Source organism: Dipodomys merriami, unplaced genomic scaffold (assembly GCF_024711535.1).
Source record: "Dipodomys merriami isolate MVZ:Mamm:240054 unplaced genomic scaffold, mDipMer1.0.p SCAF_72, whole genome shotgun sequence".
Lineage (NCBI taxonomy): Eukaryota > Metazoa > Chordata > Mammalia > Rodentia > Heteromyidae > Dipodomys > Dipodomys merriami.
This window is the reverse complement of record NW_027206313.1, coordinates 6,820,876-6,841,329: the sequence shown is the minus strand read 5'-3', so window position 1 is coordinate 6,841,329 and position 20,454 is coordinate 6,820,876. Positions and strand designations below refer to the sequence as shown.

Sequence of the window (20,454 nt, the reverse complement as noted above, 5' to 3'; positions counted from 1 at the left end):
TTTAAATCATACGAACGTCCTAACTGTTCAGGAGGCTGAGATCAGGGCAGGAAAGATCATGAGACTCTTATTTCCAATTAACCACCCAAAAGACAAAAGTAGAGCTTTGGCTCAAGTGATAGAGTGCTACGGTTAACCAAAAAAAAAAACCTCAGGGACAGCACCCAGGTCATGATTCAAGCCCCCCCCACACACACACACAAACTGTTATACAAAGAACCTGTCACCCCCTGATCATTACCCTTCCCCTTCCACATTCCATCTCCACAGACAAGTGAGTCAATTCAGTGCAGAATATTCTAGGCTTCCAGAATAAGACTCTTCTCAAATAAGGCAAATGGTTGGTTAATAACTCTGCTGGCCATCAGAGTAAGCAAAGGCGCTCAGAGAAAGTCAGGTGAGTCAATATTGTGAGAACTTGCTTTAATTCCAGTTCCAAAATTTGACATGATTTCCCTCCTATCCATTTCTTTCTTTCTTGTAATGGTTTCTCAATAAGGAGCTGCATGGGAAGAGTATGGTCAAGGAGAATTATTAAGCCAAAAGAGTGCAGTCTGGTTCTGGTGGACAGTTGGCCTGCGGGGTGTCCCATCTACCTTGGACTAAAGCCAATTAACTCAGAGTCAGGAAGACAGAAGCTAATGTCCTGCAGCATCACACCCTTGTGCTTCTACCGTCTAGTCAGGGATTTAACATATTGATGCTGTAATTAAATCAAACCCACAGATAAAGCCACAAGGGCTGCTCATGTCCAGTCATGGTGTCATGGGTGGTAGTCTGCTACTTCATTCCCTCCTCTGTCTCAGCCCCCCACTGCTAATTACAGTGGAGTTTCTCCTTAGTGTGTTGTTGGTTGAACTTTTTTCCAAGAATAGATCAACCTGGTGGTTAGGAATAAGTCACAGAAAAATAGACAGGTCACTACTGGGAATTTCAACAGCATGCTCTTTGTCTACTTCGTGTTTTTGATGGAACCAGAGAACAAGAAGCAGGAAGGATACCCCTAGCTGCCACAGAGCCCCTGGCAGCCCCATGGGTAGGGCTGCCAGGGGAACGCTTCTCAATCACTGGCCTTGGTTTCTAAAATAGACTACTTAACCACCAAGTATAAGCTGACGACTTAGGTTAAGCCAATAGCTCTCCAATAGTGGTATTTTTGCTGCAAACAATATCCAGATGTGGCAGGATGAATTAATTGGTATCTCACACTGAAGGAACTTCAGTAAGTAAATATCCTTTCTTGTACTGGTCAGAACTGTTAAGATATAGTTGTCTTCTCCACACACACCCCCCACCACCCAGCCTCTGCCATGTTCTATTAAAAATAATATAAGCCAGACACTGGCGGCTCATGCTTGTAAGCCTAGCTGTTTATGAAGCTAAGATCTGGGGATCACAGTTTGAAGCTAGCCCAAGCAGGAAAGTCTATAGACTTCTATGAACCAGCAAAAAGTGGGAAGTAGAGCTGTGGTTCAGTTGGTAGAACATCAGCCTTGAGTCAAAAAAAAAAAAGCTAAGGGACAGTGCTCAGGTCCTGAATTTCAGTATCAGATCAGGCATGAACAGAAGAAGGAAAGAAAGAAATGAAATGAAAGAGGGAGAGAGGGAAGGAAGGAAGGAAGGGAGGAAGGAAGGAAGGGAGGAAGGAAGGAAGGAAGGAAGGAAGGAAGGAAGGAAGGAAGGAAGAAAGGAAGGAAGGAAGGAAGGAAGGAAGGAAAAAGCACACTGGTTAGCAATACCAGTTTGGGAGCCACACTACCCAGACCAAAGCCAAGAGCAATCTTTTACAAATGAGTTGCCTTCCCTGTGCATCCTTTTCCCTATCTATAAAATCATATTGTTAATAATGATAGCCCTTTCAGTGGTTGTTAAGAAAGCATGAACACATTGATGAAAGTGAACTATACAACTCCTGGGTGGAGATGGGAGGGAGAGAATGGGAGAGAATGAAGGAGCAGATGACACTGTGTGAAAGGAAATGTACTTATTCCCTGATGAATATAAATGTAACCCCTCTGTATATCACCTCTACAGTAATAATAAAGTTAACTTTAAAAAAAGAAAGCATGAATAAGTTATGACATTCTACAAGATAATGCTTGGAGCCAGATGCTGGTAGCTCATGCCTGTAATCCTAGCTACTCAGAAGATGGAGATTTGAGGATCCCAGTTTCACACTAACCCATGCTGGAAAATCCATACTCTTATCTTCACTTTACCAGCAAATAGTGGAAAATGGAGCTGTGGTTCAAGTGGTAGAGCCTCTGCCTTGAGCAAAAGAAAAGCTCAGGGACAGTGCCTAGGCCCTGCATCCAACTCCCTCCCTCCCCCCACATACACACACAAGATAATGCTTAGCAAATAGGAAGGGTTGAGAAAGACAAGCTATTGTCGTACATGATAGGCACTGTATTAGCACTGCTGTACCAGTGAGGGTCAGCAGGAAGATGCACACACAGACAAGGCTGCCTTTTGCTTCACCTGCCCTTCCTTACTTTCACTGGTCACTTGAATGAGGCACCACCACAAAAGATATATAGTATTCACAATGTGTGATGCGTGTAACTGATGACAGAGTCAAAAGATACATGAGTTAGCCATATAATAGAACAGTAATTGAGGAGATCAACCTTTTGTCTGTTATGAAATAGGGTACCATGCTTGATAATGTATCTAAGATCAAAGGCCCAGAAATTGGACCTCATTTCTTAGGTAAAAGAATTATCATACAATAGAGCAGCAGCCTCACAAAATGTTGTGAAATTATCATGAAAACACCCTAGCCCTCCAAAGAAACATTCAGCTCCAAGAAGAGTGCACCTATATGAAACCACAAAAGGCTAGCACACACATGGCATGTACTCACACTCACAATCACAAGCTCATTCAAAAGGCAAAGGTTAATATGGAAGGAAAGGAACAGAAGATGACTGGATTAAGATGCACCTCTAACTGCCCCCACTCGCTCTCTTAGCAAACTTTCTGCTCCCCAGTATCCAAACCTATGAAATGAGAATTCACAGGATTGTTGAGAAGACTCCATGAGATGAATGCAGTAAGATAAACTCCAACCTCCCGGCACTGAGCTTGCCTCTGCGACCCTTTGAGAAGTGTTTTTACTGCCGCCATTTGCTCTGATAGTAGCTAGACACCAGTGTGTGTATGTTTGTGTGCACATGTGTGTATATGGTAGGTGTGTTATAGACACTGTTTATTCACTTATTTTTACAAATGATCCATGCCCACTTTAGAAAAAAAGAAAGATCCACATAAAACACTTTAAGAACCACTCATGGGCTGGGAAGGTGGCTCAGTGGTAGAGCGCTTGCCTTGCATGCATGAGGCCCTGGGTTCGATTCCTCAGCACCACCTAAGCAAAAAGAAAAAAGCTGGAAGTGGAGCTGTGGCTTAAGTGGTAGAGCGCTAGCTTTGAGCTGAAGAGCTGAGGGACAGTGCCCAGGCCCAGAGTTCAGGCCCCATGACCGGATCCTCCCCTCCCCCCCGCCAAAAAAAAGAACCACTCATAATTTTCCTACCAAAACAAGCCATTGATTTGCCAGGTGTCCATCTAGTCTTTGCCTACATAAATATGCTATATTTATAAATGTCAATTTCTCTGTCTGTGTTATTATAGACTACCTATACGGGAACCATAGAATACATTCTGTCCAGAATTTCTTTTTGCTGTTCAGCAATATATCATGTTTGATAAATAGAAAATGTACAGGATTACCTGAAATGACTCTATGGTATTCTATTTTAAGTCAGTTGTATAATTTATTTAGGGTGTTCCATATTGTAGGGAATTTGAACTATAATCAGATTTTCTATACTTAAGTAAACACCCTTTCTGAATGTGTTTAGGTATTTTGGCAGTGGCCCTTCATTGGCTCAGGGCAAATTTTGTCTCTTGGTGGTAGATGACCAGGGATGTTCTTGCCCAGAGGCCTGCATTTGTCTGAGAAATAAGCAACACTTGGGGTTTGAAAGAAGATAGACTTTACATAATAGTACTGAGGGAGCCCTACCTAAATACAAACCACACCAAGAGGCTTAGCCTCCCCAAAATATTGTTAATAAGGTAGAATGTAGGCAGGGGGGTGACTGTGGATATATAAAGCAGCCTGGGAAATCCTCAGAAGATCATATTATAATTTAAAAGGATGAAACTGATCCAGGTATTCACCAATACCTGGTGAATACCTGTAATCCTAGCTACTCAGGAGGCTGAGATCTGAGGATCATGGTACAAAGCCAGCCTAAGCGGAGAGTCCATAAGACTCATCTCCAATGAATCATCCAAAGAGCCAGAGTGGAGCTGTGGCTCAAGTGGTAGAAGATTATTCTCGAGCTGAAAAAGCTCAGGGACAGCACCCAGGCCAAGTTCAACCCTAGGACTAGCAAAAAAAAATTTTTAAAAAGACGAGGGCTGGGAAGGTGGCTCAGTGGTAGATCGCTTGCCTTGCATGCTCAAGGCCCTGGGTTCGATTCCTCAGCACCACATAAGAAAAAGAAAAAAGCCGGAAGTGGAGCTGTGGCTCAAGTAGTAGAGCGCTAGCCTTGAGCTGAAGAGCTGAGGGACAGTGCCCAGGCCCAGAGTTCAGGCCCCATGACCGGGCCCCCCCCCCCAAAAAAAAGATGAAACTGGACACAATTATTTCTATTTTGCATGTTTGTTTTGCTCTTTATGAAGTTATTTTAATGGGAATGCTGAGGATTGAACCAGGGCGTCATGCATAGAATTCATTCAGTCTACCACTGAGCTACACCCCAGGCCCTGTGCATTTGTTTTACATCAGAGTAAATACTGATTTGTAATTACCTCCTTCCAACTCTGAATTATTGCATTAGGCAATGTCAACAACCACAGAGATAAATAAAGTAATAAATTAGTTTTAATAAAATATGTGTAGAATTCTTAAGCAAAAGCAAGGGGAATTACAGTCCAGGAAGTTAGCTATGTACATAGAACTACATAGACAAGTATGTTATCTACCTGTTGTCTTACAATTTTAATTTTCAATTATTTCACTACTAACATGTGAAAATAAGAGTAGACAGACCCTAGAGGATGCCAGTGGCTCAGGCCTGTAACCCTAGCGTACTCAGGAGTCTGAGATCTTAGGAAGGAGGCTTGAAGCCAGCTTGGGCAGCAAAGTCCATGAGACTTTTTTTTTGGTGGTGGTGGGTCTTGAACTCTGGGCTTGGGCGCTATCCCTGCACTCATCATCTCAAGATGAGCGCTCTACTGCTTGAGTCACAGCACCACTTCCGGTTTTCTAGTGGTTAATTGGAGATGAGAGTCTCACGTACTTTTCTGCCCGGGCTGGCTTTGAACCGTGATCTTCAGATCTCAGCCTCCTGTGTAACTAGGATTACAGGTGTGAGCCACCAGCACCCGGCTTTCCATGAGACTCTTGTCTCCAATTAACCACCAAAGAGCTGGAAGTAGAGCTCAAATGGTAGGGCACTAGCCTTGAACAAAAAAGCTAAGGAACAGTGCCCTGCCTTGAATTCAAGTCCCAGTACTGGTGTAAAACATATATGCTTGCACACACACACACACACACACACACACACACACACACACACACACACAGAGTAATAAGATCTTGACCCTCTTCTCAGTTCAGCCTCTGAATCACCTGAAGCAATCATTTACCCTTGCTAAGTAATTGGGATAATAATAACCTATTTCTGTTCTCTATTGTCATAGTGATCTTCCTAATATTTAGTCAAGGAAATAATGCTAATGCTTTGAGCTTCTTTGAAGTTATTGAGAGTTCTAAGATGGCCGGGCTAATATATTGCACTTGATCATTTGGCTATTTATATTAAATATTATTTATAATATTTATAATATTATAATAAAAATTATATTAATTTATATTTAATTATAATGGTGCATTTATATTCACAAATGAGTTTCCCCTTTCCTGAGTCTGAATGTTTTTATTTATTTCCACTTTTGAGCTGAGATTGACTTCTTTCAATATTCAGCTCATTTTTTAATTATTATTAAGTAGTTACACAAAGGAGTTACAATTCCATAAGTCATACAATTCCATATAAGTCCAATGGTTCTTGGTGAATATCCCCGCTTCCTTCATCCTCCCCCTATTCACCTCCTCTTGACTCTACCCTCAGGTTACGTATTGAATAAAATGACTGCACTTGCTCATCCTTCCTCCCTCCATTCCTGTGCCTCCCTACTCCTTTGCCCTCCTCCAGAACACATTTCCACTTCCTGGTACTCATTTTGAGAAACAGTATGTTAGGTGTTCAGAGGAGTTACACCTTTGGATTCCTCCCCAGACTCTGCCATGCTTTAATCAGTTTGTTTGTGAGTAATGCATTGATCCCTGTACATATTATCATGCGTGTTTGTATTTTATATCTAGCTTCCACATATTGAGAGAAACTATGCACCATTTATGTCTCTTAGCCTGGCTTACTTCACTTACCATGATTTGTTCTATATCCATTCATTTCCCTGCGAATGACAAAATATTATTCTTTCAAATGGATGAGTAAAATTCCATTGAATATAGGTACCACATTTTCTTGCTCATAGGGCATCTGGGCTATTTCTATACTTGGCTATTATGAATAGTATGGCAATGAACATGGATGTATAACTGTCTTTACAGTATCCTGACTTGCAATACTCTAGGCAGATGTCCAAGAGTGGCATTACTGGATCGTAGATTAGTACTATTTTTAGGGGATTTTTTTGTTTTTGTTTGTTTGTTTGTCAGTCATGGGGCTTAGAGTCAAGACCTGGGCACTGTCCCTGAGCTCTTTCACACAAGGCTAGCATTCTAGTGGAGCCACAGTACCACTTCTGTTTTTCTGGTGGTTAATTGGAGATAAGAGTCTCACAGACTTTCCTGCCTGGGCTGGTTTCAAACCATGAGCCTCAGATCTCAGTCTCCTGAGTAGCTAGGATTATAGGCATGAGCCACCAGCACCCAGCCTATGTTTAGTTTTTTTTGAGGAATCTCTAAACCTCCTTCCAGAGTGGTTGTACCAGTTTACACCACAGCAGCACAATAGGGTTCCCTTTCCCTGCATCCCCAACAGCATTTGTTTTTGTCTGAATTCTCCATGCTGGCCATTCTTACTGGGTGCGATGGAACCTCAGTGTTGTTTTGATGTGCATTCCCTTTATGGCGGGGGATGTTGAGCACTTCCTATGTGTTTATTGACCATTCCTACTTTTACTTCTAAGAAGTCTCTAACTCCTTTGCCCATTAGATTGGATTATTCATTTGAAGGGAGGGAATTAGTTTCTTGAGTTCCTTGTATATGTGGATATTAGGCCCTTGTCAGGTGTATAACTGGTAGAGATCTTCTCATAGCCTGTTTGCTATCCGTTTAGTTTAGTAACTATGTCCTTTGCTGGGCAGAAACCCCAGTAATCCCATATGTCAAGTCTCTCTCCAATTTGCTGTGCCTCTGGGATTCTCTTTAGAAAGTTCCTGCCTATGCTAATAAGTTCTAATGTTTTTCCTACTCTGTCTTGTAGTAGTTTCAGGGTTTCAGGTCTGATGTTGAAGTCTGATCTATTTTGAGTTGATATTGACAGGGATCTAATTTTTGTCTTCTCTACATTTGTCCAGTTTACCCAACACCAAGTATTGAAGAGACTGTTTCAGCCCATTTCTAAGGTCTTTATCCTGGAAGCTGGTGCCTTAGGGACAGAAGCAAACACCCACGAAAGCCTCCCACAAACTCCTCTGCTCACATAGTTATTAGCCTCTGCCACACCTTCTTCAACTTGCTTGCTCTTTCTACCTCTTCTGTTTCTCTCTACCCTCACTTCCTTCCCTTCTTTTTCAGTCATCGTCACTCACTCTTATCATCCCATCAGGATTCTCTCCCCACCAAGGGTTTTCTAAGATACACTGAGCAGACCATTTGGAACCTCTCCTTCATAGTCACAGCACTCCTGTTTAGCAAACAGCACTGCTGGGTATATGTTCCACTCTTATTGGTAAGGACAAGACAAAAGCAGAGTCCAGCTGGGTGCCAGTGGCTCACACCTGTACTCCTAGCTACTCAGGAGGCTCAGATCAGTGGATTGTGGGTCAAAGCCAGTCCAAGCAGGACACCCTGGGAGACCCATATCTCTACCAAATTACCAAAAAGAGCCAGAACTGGAGCTGTGGCTCAAGTGGCAGAGCACTAGCTTTGCACAAAAAGAAGCTCAGAGTCAGCTCCCAGGCCCTGAATTCAAGCCCCAGAATCAGCACCAAAAAAAAAAAGTCTACCAAGGTTACCCCATCATACCCCATCATTGGTGTTTGACTTCTCTCCCACTTGGAACTCCTCAGCCAGTGAGATGGAATGTCATTTGCGTGGGCTCCTGTTTTCATGCTAATCTAAGAAAATCCACCAGCCTCCTTACCAGTGAACCCTGGCATTGGTGTGTAAGCATGGGATTACATTGAGATCCCTCATCGAATACCCTAAAAGAAACATTTCAGCAGCTATCCATTGGTTACCCAAGTGGAAGGACAATATCTCTGTCTCCTTTCCTCATCTTTTAACCATAAAGTTTCATCTTTAATCTTCCAGGAAGCGTGGATTTTCCTGGTCCTTTCTGGGGTTGGTTTGGTCAAGATGAAGTGGTCCTAAGTGAAGGGGACCAGGGTCTTCAAGGCCAACCAAAGGGAGTTACTGAATCTATGAAGTCAGGAATCTCACTCTGTGTTGACAGTCCCCAAGACCATCCTCAGGCTTTATGGGTCATGGGAAGGACTCCCGGAGACTCAGAAGCCTTGTTATAGTCATTATATTTATGTCGCATAAGGAGAAGGTGCAGAGCCAAGGCTGCTTAGCTTCCCAGTATCCTTTTCCAGTGCAGTCTCATGCATATAGCCACAATTCATGGAAATGTGTACACACATTGTCTTGGTATCCAGGTCAGACAGACAGACAGACAGGCAGGCAGGCAGACAGACAGACAGACAGATGACACTGGGGGTTAAACTCAGGGCCTGGCACTTGCTAGGATCATTTGAGCCGCATCCTCAGTCTTTTATATTTTAGTTCGTTTTTCAGCTAGTGTCCCATGACCTCTTTTCAAAGGAACCAGTCCAGAGCCAGTCCTAATAACAGACCTTTGCTGAAAATGTGCCAGATCTGAGCAACTAGACCTGCTGGGCTAAATCTCTGCACACATTCCTAGGGTCACATGACTAAACTTCTCATACATACCTCAGCTGCTACCTTCACATGACTGAAACAAAATACCTGAGGCATTTAATATACAAAGAAAAGTTTCATGTAGGCTGACGGTTCTGAAAGTTCAAGGCCAAAGTCAGCAGCTCCATTGGACTGATGACTGGCATGTCATGGCAGGAATACATATCAGAGTAAGAGGTCACATCTTGAGCCAGGGTCCCAGCAACCTCAGCTCAACCCTCTTAGCTCACTTCTTGAAGGCCCATAGTACCTCCTCATACACCCACCCTGGGGACCAAGCCTTTACCCAGAGACCTGTAGAGGGCACTGGTCCAAATTCTATCACCTTCAAGAGTCACATCTTCTCTACCTTCATGTGCGATCATTATGATTCACAACAGGAGCCTGGCCATTGGATGATTTTCACAAAAGGCAGGTTGTCTTCAGCAAGGACATTGGAAAGTGTCGTTGTGATGATCACAAGCATTATTATTCAGAGGCAGGGGCCTGGGAATGAGCCCTGGATGCCTCTTCACTGTGTGGGAACAGGACCGAGGTGCCGCTCTGCTGATTCTGACGTCACAGACACCCTTAAAGCAGTGTCTGCCCCACACTGGTATTTAACCTTCTCCCTTACTTTTCTTTGTCTCTTTTCTGGCAGTGGCTCAGAAATCCCGGCCCCCAGCACGAGAAGCGGACTCTGTTTGGAGACATGGTGTGCTTCTTATTTATCACCCCTCTGGCCACCATCTCGGGCTGGCTGTGTCTGCGGGGCGCTGTGGACCACCTGCACTTCAGTAGTCGGCTCGAAGCCGTGGGACTGATTGCACTCACTGTGGCACTCTTCACCATTTACCTCTTTTGGACCCTAGTAAGTATGGCCTGAGGCCCGGGCTTCAGGCCAACGGCAGCTGGCGGCCTCTCAATGGCATGGTCTTCCCTCTTACCTGTAGCCCTCTCTCCTGCCCAGCCAAAAACAGAGCTTCAGATGCTGGCATGGACGGTGGTGTATGTATGTGTCTGTCTGTCTGTCTGAACTGTAGGGGGGAAACATCAAATTAAAAAGCACCACCAATCATAGTGGGAACACATCAAATTAAAAAGCATCACCAATCAAAGACACACACCCTTTCTCACTGCTAGACTAGAACTCATCTGTTCTAAGGCATGGAGATCTCTTGCATATGCTCTTCACTTCCGCTGGGATTGTAGAGTGTTATGAATGATGCGCTTGGTCTCTGTGGCCACTGCCTGCAGGTATCAAGAACCCTTCTGGATGGTTATTTTTGTCTTCCTCTAACCCAGGCTTAAGTCTTCAGTGGACCTGGCGTTGCACTTTCCCTGATGATTATTCTATGTGTTGGAATTTTGAGTGTGTTGCCCATAAAAGCACTGATTTATCCAACAGAGAAGCTGCCACCAAAGAAAAGACATTTCCCAATAAGTGTTGCCTTTGTACCAGAAAGAATGTTTCAACATTTCTCTCTTTTCTTTTTCATCCTTCTAACTTCATACAGCAAAATGTTTGCTGTGGCACCAGTGGCAGCACACACAAAGTGCAAACCATTGCTCTGGCTTCCTGATGCTTCCCCTTGGGATGGCAGGGAAGGCATCGCTGTCTTCTACAATACATCCAGAAGCCAGGCCCTTGGCTTCCTGGCAGTACTCTTCTGCCATGTTGGCTTCTACTCTGAGCAACAGAACACTGTTGTTAAGCAGTAGGTGTTTCCTGTCTAAAGCTTTCCCATAACACAAGAGTCGGCATGCGGAAGCTCTGGTACTCATACTCCCCTTCCTATTCGCTTCCATCATGTGACTCTGCCAGCTCTGTCCCTTCCCTCCTGGGAGAGGGCTCTGGCAATAAAGGGGGAGGGAGTATTTCCGTCTCAGGGACAGGGTCCTGACTTGAGCTTTAGAAAGCTGACTGTGTTCTAATGCTACAGCATTGCCATATGTTGTGATCAGTTTAGACATTCTGCTCCCAGACGAATATAACTGTCAGTGCTTCCTTTAAAAATGTCCACACTTCCAAAGTATGTCCTGTTCCATTGTGAAGCAAGCAGTGAAGTTGATCCGCATGTTTCTATTGTGAAGAGAGAAGGGTTAGAAATAAGAAAGTAAATATTCTCTCCCAGAACTGGTGAATCACACCTGTAATCCTAGCTACTTGGGACACCAAGACCTAGAAGGTCAAAGTTCAGAGCCAGCCTGGACAGAAAAGTCCACAAAATTCCAGCTGCAATTAAATCAGCAAAATTGGAGGCATGGCTCAGATGATAGAAAACCAGTTGTGAGCAAGAAAGCTAAGAAATATCTTGGGTTCAGACTGGTACAGGCACGCATGCACACACACCACAGAAATTAAATAGTCTAACTACGTGTTGTCTACACCACCTTGGAAAGTCATTTGGCCCCTCTGACCTCCAGGTCTTTATTGGTGAAGTGGTGATGGCACTCATAGTGCATTCCCCCCAGAATGGTGAGACTGTGGGGAAAGAGCACCCAGAAAAGTACTTGGAAACTCATCATGAAACATCAGTTTTACCATATATAGATATTTCCTAGTCTATGATTTTCCTTTGAAGAGTCCTTATGATGAAGGATGGTTTGAGAGGAAACCCACAAACTGGGCTTTCAGACTCAATTTAAGGTCTTCACGCAAACCTGTTTAGCTAAGTATACATTTATCTAACAAGAAAGAACTGGGAGTGGTGAGGAGGAGGAAAAGAAATAGAAAGACTGCTTTCAGAGAAATGGATTCCCCTACTACATCGTCATCTCAGGTGAAAGAAAAGTTTGGGTGGGAAGCGGACCAGACTTGACTGTAATAGGCTGGTACGGTTCATTCCTTACAGCATTTAGAATCTACAGGCAACATGTTTAACCCAAGCTCTGGCATACTAATAGTCATATCTTTCTCTTCTTCCTTTCCTTCTTTTGGTCATTCTTTCTTTATTCCAGTACTGAGGCTTGAACTCAAATCTTTGTGCTCTTGCTTAGCTTTTCTGCTCAAGGCTAATACTCTTCTGCTTAAGCCACACTTCTAGGTCTAGCTTTTTGGGTGATTAACTGGAGATAGGAGCTACCTGCATTTATCAGCCTCGGCTGGCTTCCAATCCTTAGATCTCTGCCACCTGAGTAGCTAGGATCACAGGTGTGAGCTCCCAGCATTGGCTGTAACTTTCCATCTTCCTCTGGTACTTGGAGGAAATCATTGATAACCACAGGTCAGTGGTTACTGGGAGGATTTGGTGGATGACATCTGAGAATATACATCCCAGAGCCTAGCCCAGCGTGTGTCCAAACTCATCTTCCTGTGGCTTCCTAACACCCAGTTCCCTGACCCTCACAAAGAGCAAAGTACAGGCAGGAAAGAAAGACATTTCTCCCCTCTGACTGATGAGAGGAACGTGCTTGGCACCCGCTCAGGAATAGGTTATTGAATACGGAAAAGAACTCCTTCTCAGATAAATGCTGCACTGAGCAGCGGTGGCAAGCGCCGTAAGTCAGGACTGACAGCACTTGGAAACTGCCCTACGGCAGGAACCCATTGTAAACAAGCTGTCAAGCTTAAGGAGAATTTGCTGTGAAAATGCCTCAGAAAAACAAACACTGTTTCACTCCCAGGCCAGCTCCTCAGAGGAGCTTTCTGGAAGGGCCTGGAAGCCGTGCTGTGAGGAGGGTGGGCCAGCACACTTGGTCTCGATGGCTTTAAGCCTTCTCCCAGCTCACGTGGCCACCAGGGCCCCACTTGACCAAACTCGGGGACCTTGACCACCACCCCCCAGCCTGCTGTGTTCAGAGGTATGCCTGGAATCCAGGAAAGCCAGGCTGTCACCCACAGGAAAGATACCAGAAACCAGAAACATCACGGTTCTCCTCTGGGACGCTCAGCACTGGCCAGAAGCTGAGTGGGCAGTAGCTGAAGGCACGGAGTGGACTGAGGGTTGTGGGTTCAACACCACATAGCCAGTGCCCAGCACGGTACATGTAAAGGAATGACCGTGCCTCAAAGATGACACCCAGGCACATGGATTGGTCATTTAAATTCTGGCTGTAGCCATGTGCCACTGGCTACGGTAGAAGCCTAGCTACTCAGAAGGCTGAGATCTGAACATTGCAAGCTCAAAGCCAGCCTAGGCAGGAAAGGCCATGCACCGGTGGCTCATGCCTATAATCTTAGCTAAGAAGACAGATCTGAGCTCGAAGCCAGCTCACAACCAGAACACAGTTTGAAGCCAGCCCAAGCAGGAAAGTCCACAAGACTCTTATCTCCAATTAATCACAGAAAAGGTTAGAAGCAGTATTATGGCTCAAGTGGGAGAATGCTAGCCTTGAGCAAAAGGAGCTCAGGGACAGCACCAGGACTGGCCAAAAAAAAAAAACAGAAGTGGTGCAGTGGCTCAAATAGTAGAGTACTAGCCTTGAGGGGAAAAACGTTCAGTGATAGTTCCCAGGCCCAGCACATATGCACAAAAAGAAGATTCTTGTTGTAAATCAGACACTGGTGGCTCATGCCTAAATGCTAGCTACTGAAGAGGCTGAGATCTGAAAATCACAGTTCAAAGCCAACCTGAGCAGAAAGGTCCATAAGACTCTTAACTCCAATTGACCAGCCAAAATCCATAAGTAGAATCTGGCTCAAGTGGTAGAACACCAGCCTTGACTGAAAAAGCTAAGCAGGAACATGAGAACCCTAAGTTCAAGCTCTAGTATGGGTAATAGTAGTTGTAGTAGTAGTAGTAATAACAACAACAACAAATGCTTATTTAAAGGAGCTGCAGTAGAATGCTGAATTTCTCCATGGCCACTCTCCCTTTCACAGCCCTCTTCTCTTCTGGGCTGCGTAAGAGATGAGTGAGCTAGGTTCATGGCAGGAAGATGACTAAGCAAATGGAAGTCCAGACTGCACCGCTGCATTTAAGTCACACCATGACTTCCAAAGAGAAAGCTGTCCGCTACAAGTCATAGCAAAACTTTATTCGCCACAGCCTGGGTCACCTCCCTGATGGGAGAGGTGGGCGCTAACATTTTCCTCCTCTTCCCCCTCCACCCCCCACCCCTGTTCATGTGATTACAACTCATTGTAAACAAACCTCACCCAGGATAGAAAGTTGGCTAAGGTCCTTCAGGTGAGTAAATGAATATACTTCAGGAAATCCATCTCATAAAGGCTGGGGTATTTTTGCTTTTGTTTCTTTGTAATACTAGAATTGGAACTCAGGGCCTCACACCTTGTTTATGGTACTCAACCACTTGAACCATGCTTCCTGCCCTTTTTTGCTGTGGTTATTTTTCTCATAGTCACCAGTGTTTGCCATGATCCTCCTACCTATTTTTCATGCGTAGCTAGGATTACAGATACACACCACCACACCTGGCTTTTTGTGGGTAAAGAGGGGGTTCCTCATCCATTTTTTTTCCTAGGTTGGCCTTGAACACTGATCCTCTCAATCTCTACTTTCTAAGTAGCTGGGATTGCAGAGTGAGCTCCAGAGGGAAGGTATTTTTTGGTCCGGTCGTGGGGCCTGAACTCTGGGCCTGGGCGCTGTCCCTCAGCTCTTCAGCTCAAGGCTAGCGCTCTACCACTTGAGTCACAGCGCCACTTCCAGCTTTTTTCTTTTTCTTATGTGGTGCTGAGGAATCGAACCTAGGGCCTCAGGCATGCAAGGCAAGCGCTCTACCACTGAGCCACCTTCCCAGCCCTCTTTTCCTTTTTTTTTAATAATGGCCAGATACCCTTTCTTCCTGCCCTCTTCTTTATTAAAGCCTCAAAATTTGGCCCCTAACATTATTGTTATGATGTGTTTTGGGTTTATGTTGTCATTTCTGCACTGCCTCTTTATGTCTCTAAATTAAGCCTCCTTTTTTCTGTGATAACAAAGTGCTGGGCGGGGGATTGTCTTGGAATATTTAGAGACAGGGCAGGCATTCACCTGGGGCTGCTTCAGACCCGTGCTCTCTCTCTCTCAGCCTGTGGCTCCGACTTCCTTTATTTTCCCTGCAAAGGAGTCATCTTCAGAAGATGCTTTCTTCTAAAAGACAGTAGTGGTTAGCAGCAATTAAAACGGCTTAGTGCGCACTCATCTGTCTGCACAAATGGGTTCTTTTCTTTTCTTTATTTTTCCTTTTTAAATTTTAATTTCCTGGCCAAGGAACAGGGAGCTCTGCTAAGTCTTTGACACCGGTGTTCCAGAAAGTGGCGCTTCTTCAGCTTGAATGCTCATTGCAAGCACCTGGGATCTTGTTAGGAAGCGCTCTGATTCCTAAGGTCTGGGGGGGGGGAACCCCATGTTCTTGATATTCTAACAAGCTCCCAGGAGACTCAGCATGAAGCCAGTTCATGACCACACTGACAACTAGGCAATTTCTCTCTCTCTCTCTCTCTCTCTCTCTCTCTTTCTCTCTCTCTCTCTCCCCCCATCCACTCCCTGCACCACCCAGCCCCCTTTCATTTTCCTATTTATCAAAGTGTCACAAAACTATCTTCTTTTTCTTCCTCCTTTCCATATTTAACATATGAAAGACAGCAGGCTGGACCGCCTGACACCTGCAGGGTCGTGTGCTGAGTTCTTTATGTATGTTATCTGGACTATCATGGTGTATCTTGTACCCTCAAAAGGAGGTGGGCACTGGGTGGAGGATGAGGAGGGTACCAGCCCAGAGCACGTGGCTCTGGAGCCTTCAGACACCTTAGCTTCTTCTGGGATTACTGAAGCTTGGTGTGTGCAGCTCTTCAGCACTGTGGGGAAGGAACTCTTGCTTTCGCCGTCCGGCTTTCCTGCAGCTCTGCCCGGCTCCAGAGCTCTTACATGGCCAGTTCTTCCTTAGCACCAACCTGTGTTTTACTCTTCCCAGCCATCGGCCCTGGGACCAAATAGATGGGAGAGAATTAAGCTTTGAAAAAAAAGAAAACAAACAGGTCCATTTTGGCATGTTCAGGGCCTTTCAGAGAAAGCGCATCTGCATGGGGTTTAAAAGCTTATATTTCCACCCAAATGTCTCTGGCACTTGGCGTATGGCATGTGCTCCCTCGCCTCAGAAATTCAAGTGGCCCTGAATTTCACCATCCTGCCAGGGAGGCTAATAATCCCTTTCTGATTATGGCCCGCTGGCTCCTTTACTTCCAGAAAGACTAAGTTCAAAACTATGGGATCAGCCTACTCCCTGACTCCCATGGTTCCTACCCCCAAGACAGTTAAACAGCCTAGAACTGGGTTGTCACCTCGAGGTCACAGGCTCCTGGCTTCATAGCACCGACCAGGGCATCTAATTAGAAACACTCACACAGATTGCTTTTTTTTTTTTTTGAGGAGTTGCACTGGGGCTCAAATTCAGGGCGTCACAATTGCTCCACGGGCGTTCTATCACTGAAACCATGGCTCCAGCCCAGCTTTTTGCTGGTTATTTTGGAGATGGAGCCTAGTAGACTTTTCTGCCCAGGCTGGCCTTGGACAATGATCCTCCAGGTTTCAGCATCCTGAGAAGCTAGATTACACATGTGACCCACGGCCCCCAGCCCTACTCCCCGGTCTGTAAAATTCATCTTCAAAACTGTACACTGAATTTTCTAGGCAAGCCATCGATTTATACTAGCCTCCAAAACAAACAGGTTCAAGTGTCTCATTCTCGGATTTTCTATAAAATCAAATCTTTTGTGGTGGAGTTATATTACAATTGATCATAATTGATCACTGCAAGCAATTGATCACTGTAAGCAAATATGTAAGAAGGCCAAATTTGAAGCAGTGTTACAATGAGAAAAGCATAAGATTTGGGGGAAGGAGGGGCATTACTGGGGCCTTGAACTCAGGGCCTCAAGCTCTCAGCTTTGTTGCTCATGGCTGGTGCTCTATGATTTGAACCATGCCTCTACCTGCAGCTTTTGCCAGGTAATTGGAGATAAAAGTCTCTCATACTTGTCTGTTTGGGCTGGCTTTGGACCTTGACTCAGATCTCAGCTTCCTGAGTAGCTAAAATTATAGCTATGAGCCACCGGCACCTAGTAAGATCATTATTTTTCCCAATGATTTTTTGCTTTCATTCACCCAGTAAGAAAGAGCAGCTGTGTCTGATTTAGTGTCTGATACTGAGCCAGGTGATGGGTGTGCAAAGAGGAATACAAGAAGCACCAGTCCTGCTCTTGAGACGCTTCCAGGGCTTCAAGAGAGAAAAACAAGTACAATGACATAGAGGTGCACACCTGGGGCTACCACATTACACGTGTGCTGCTTGCCTGAAACACACTACGAAGATATCCCTGTGTCCCAGGGCAGTGTGTGGAAGTATGGAAGTACATAGAGCTCGAGCATCTGTCTCCCTCACTGAGAGGAACCTGGAGGGCAGGCCGGCCCCTTGTCCAGCTCATGCAGCTGGACACGGGCTGCCGGTGGCGCTCTTCTGTCCTGCTGTCTCCAGCTATGCTGATTTTGCACTGGGGTTCAAACTCGGGACCTCATGCTTGCTCAACTGGTGCTCTACCACTGAAGCCAGAGCACCACCAGCCCCAAATCAAATTGAATCTCAAAAAGAACCTTTCATTCCTGTTGATATCCTCACAATGCCCAGTGTGTGGAGGAGCGAAGGAAGCCACCAGGCTAACCTGCCCTGGGCTGCCGTAGGCCTCTGTGCTGCCAGCTCTCAGAAGCTGCTCAACCTGTGATGCATTTAGTTCTTGGACTGGTTAAACATCTACCTACCTTCTACCTATATACCTTCTCTTACCTTTCCCTCCCCCAGGTGTCATTTAGGTACCACTGTCGGCTATATAATGAATGGCGTCGGACCAATCAGAGGGTGATTCTCCTCATTCCAAAGTCTGTCAACATACCCTCCAACCAGCAGTCCTTGCTGGGCCTGCACTCAGTCAAGAGGAACTCAAAGGAGACCATTGTTTGATGGTTTTTGTGCAACTGCTTGGTTGATTCGTTGTTTGGAGATTGGAAGATTCTGCACTGGGGCCACGCACTGAGCTATACTCAGGCCTGTCCTTAACCTAAGGGTCTAAGAACACCAGAGCCATGTCCACACATTGCCCAAGCAGCAGCCTCCTCTGCCCGAAGAAAGCAAATGCTTTTGACTTCAAATCATGGATGCTGCACTGGTATGATACTTGCTAAGCTGCCAAACATGTTCATTTAGCAGATACTGTATGGAATTTTCTGAACACCTCTTTAACCTAGGAGGAAGGTTGTCTCGCTCAAAAGATGCAATTAAATTCTTCCTTTTTTATTACTATTTCAAATATATATAAATATATATATATATATATATAACTTAGATGATAATCAAAATCAAAAAACCAATGTAAAAACTGGTTTCTTGGTTTGGAGGGGGTTTTGTTTGGGTGAGTTTTCTGTTCCCCGGTTTCTACTGTGGGTTCTTTTGGGGTTATTTGATAGCCTGAGTGGTCTTTTTCGTGTCTCTTACTCAAGGAGAGATCAAAATGACTGCGGAACAAGTCATACTGAAAGGGTGTTTTGTACTAAACTTCATTCAGTTATTCCGTTTTTAAAGGGAAAGGGAGTGTGGTAACTTTCCATGCGCCTGTGAGCTGTTTATTTAAATATCATTAAGGAAGGAAAAACAATATGTTGAGAAGCAAGCTCCTTGCAATTTGTTTGGTACTGACAGCTGATAGAAACTATTTTCTAATAATAAATATCCAGTGTGTGAAAGACACTGATTGCAACACTTTCTTTTCTTAATCATAAAACTTGTGAAGTTTCCCAATGTAGGTTTTAAAAAGAAAAAGAAAGGCTGGTGTTCACTCCCACCTCTTTTGTGCCTGTCTTAATTCTGCACTCCTAATGAACTGGAGAGTCATTAGACTTTTCTAGGAACCTGAGACTGGTTTTGCATATCAATTAGCATCCCCATTGCTTTATTAAATTTCTGACTTGACAAGCGGGTGTGCCAAAAAAAAATAAAATAAAACTCATGTTTGTAAACATAGCTACTCAGGAGGCTGAGATCTGATGATCATGGTTTGAAGCCAGCCCAGAGAGAAAAGTTGTGAAACTGCATCTCCAATTAGCCAGCAAAATGTCACACTGGAGGTCTGGTTCAACTGGTAGAGTGCCAGCCTTGAGCAAAGAAGCCAAACATGAGCACAAGGTTCTGAGGTCAAGCTCCAGTACCAACACAACACAAAACAAGACAAAACACTGTTCTAACAGCTGCGCTTAGTCTCAGACCCCTTTGGTTTCAACAAACAAACAAACAGTCCCTACAGTGCCTTTTTCTGACCTTCAGCCAAGTCTGTCAGGGCGGGAATCGACTTTTGCCAAGGCCTTGGAGCCTCCTGGCATCTGTGGTGGTGGTGATACCTGACATGGGCTCAGAAGCCAGGCAGAGAACACCAGCCTGGTGCTCCCTGGCTGCCCCCTCACGTGGAGACAGGGCCGGCCCAGCTCGGAAAGCTGGGAATCCAGATTTATAGAACATGACCCACACGTTCGGAGCATCCCTGCAGCCTCCGCCTTAGGCTCTCCACGTGGCGAGCCAGCCAAGGGCAGAGGATGGGTGGGCTCCAGAAGCACCTTGTCTGCAGATGCGTGGAGCAGATGCAGGTGTTCCAGAGTCGGCCCAGCCCTCCGTTCACAGCGTGGCCGTGAAGGCAGACAGCTGCATTGGGGGCCCAGTTCCCATGGGCTTGGTGGCTTGGGATAATAGATTTCCTCCTACACTCTTCCCTCAGATTCTTCAATTCCAGTAACAGGCATCGCCCCCCCCCCCCCCACACACACACACATTGTCCCTCCGGGCATCATTAGCTGCACCACTATCAACGTTTCTCAATTGACCTTCTTAAAATGCTGGACGCTACTGGCTGCATGCAGCTGTCACACTTTATACCACCAGGGCCAAGAGTCCGGCCTGCTAGCTCGTGAACTGAGCTGTCTTGTTCAATGGCCCCCTCCCCCCCCCCCGCACCTGAGCTGTCAGGTGACACCTCTCCACTGACTGGCAGGACCTTCATGAGAGGACCCTGCAGCCCCCTCCAGAACATTCTCAGCATCCATCTCTGCTGAATTTGGGTGCAGAAGATTCCACCTACTTTGGTCATGAGCTGAGATACAACGACAGTGAAAAAGTCGGTGAGAGGCTAGGAGGGGGGGCTCTTTTTGCCTGTTGTAGCTACTCTGGAGGTCGAGAGCAGGAGGATCACAGTTCGAAGACCACCAGTGCAACACAAAGATATCAAGACCTCCTCTCAACCAATAAAATAGATGGCGTGGTGGCATGCACCTGCCATTCCCAGCT

General features: G+C 45.3%; 1 protein-coding gene across 2 annotated transcripts in view; it reads left to right on the top strand.

Moving 5' to 3' along the window:
• LOC138818159 (E3 ubiquitin-protein ligase MARCHF3) overlaps positions 1-18,870 on the top strand; it is a 153,218-nt gene extending 134,348 nt beyond the window's left edge. Inside the window, exons 4-5 of one of the 2 annotated variants that reach the window (XM_070009087.1) lie at positions 9,851-10,060; positions 17,929-18,870. In XM_070009087.1, the coding sequence (XP_069865188.1) occupies positions 9,851-10,060; positions 17,929-18,087 (369 nt within the window). In that variant the 3' untranslated portion in view covers positions 18,088-18,870. The remainder of the gene's footprint in view (positions 1-9,850; positions 10,061-17,928) is intronic. The other variant, XM_070009088.1, reaches the window with a different exon arrangement.
• The last annotated feature ends 1,584 nt before the right edge of the window (positions 18,871-20,454 follow it).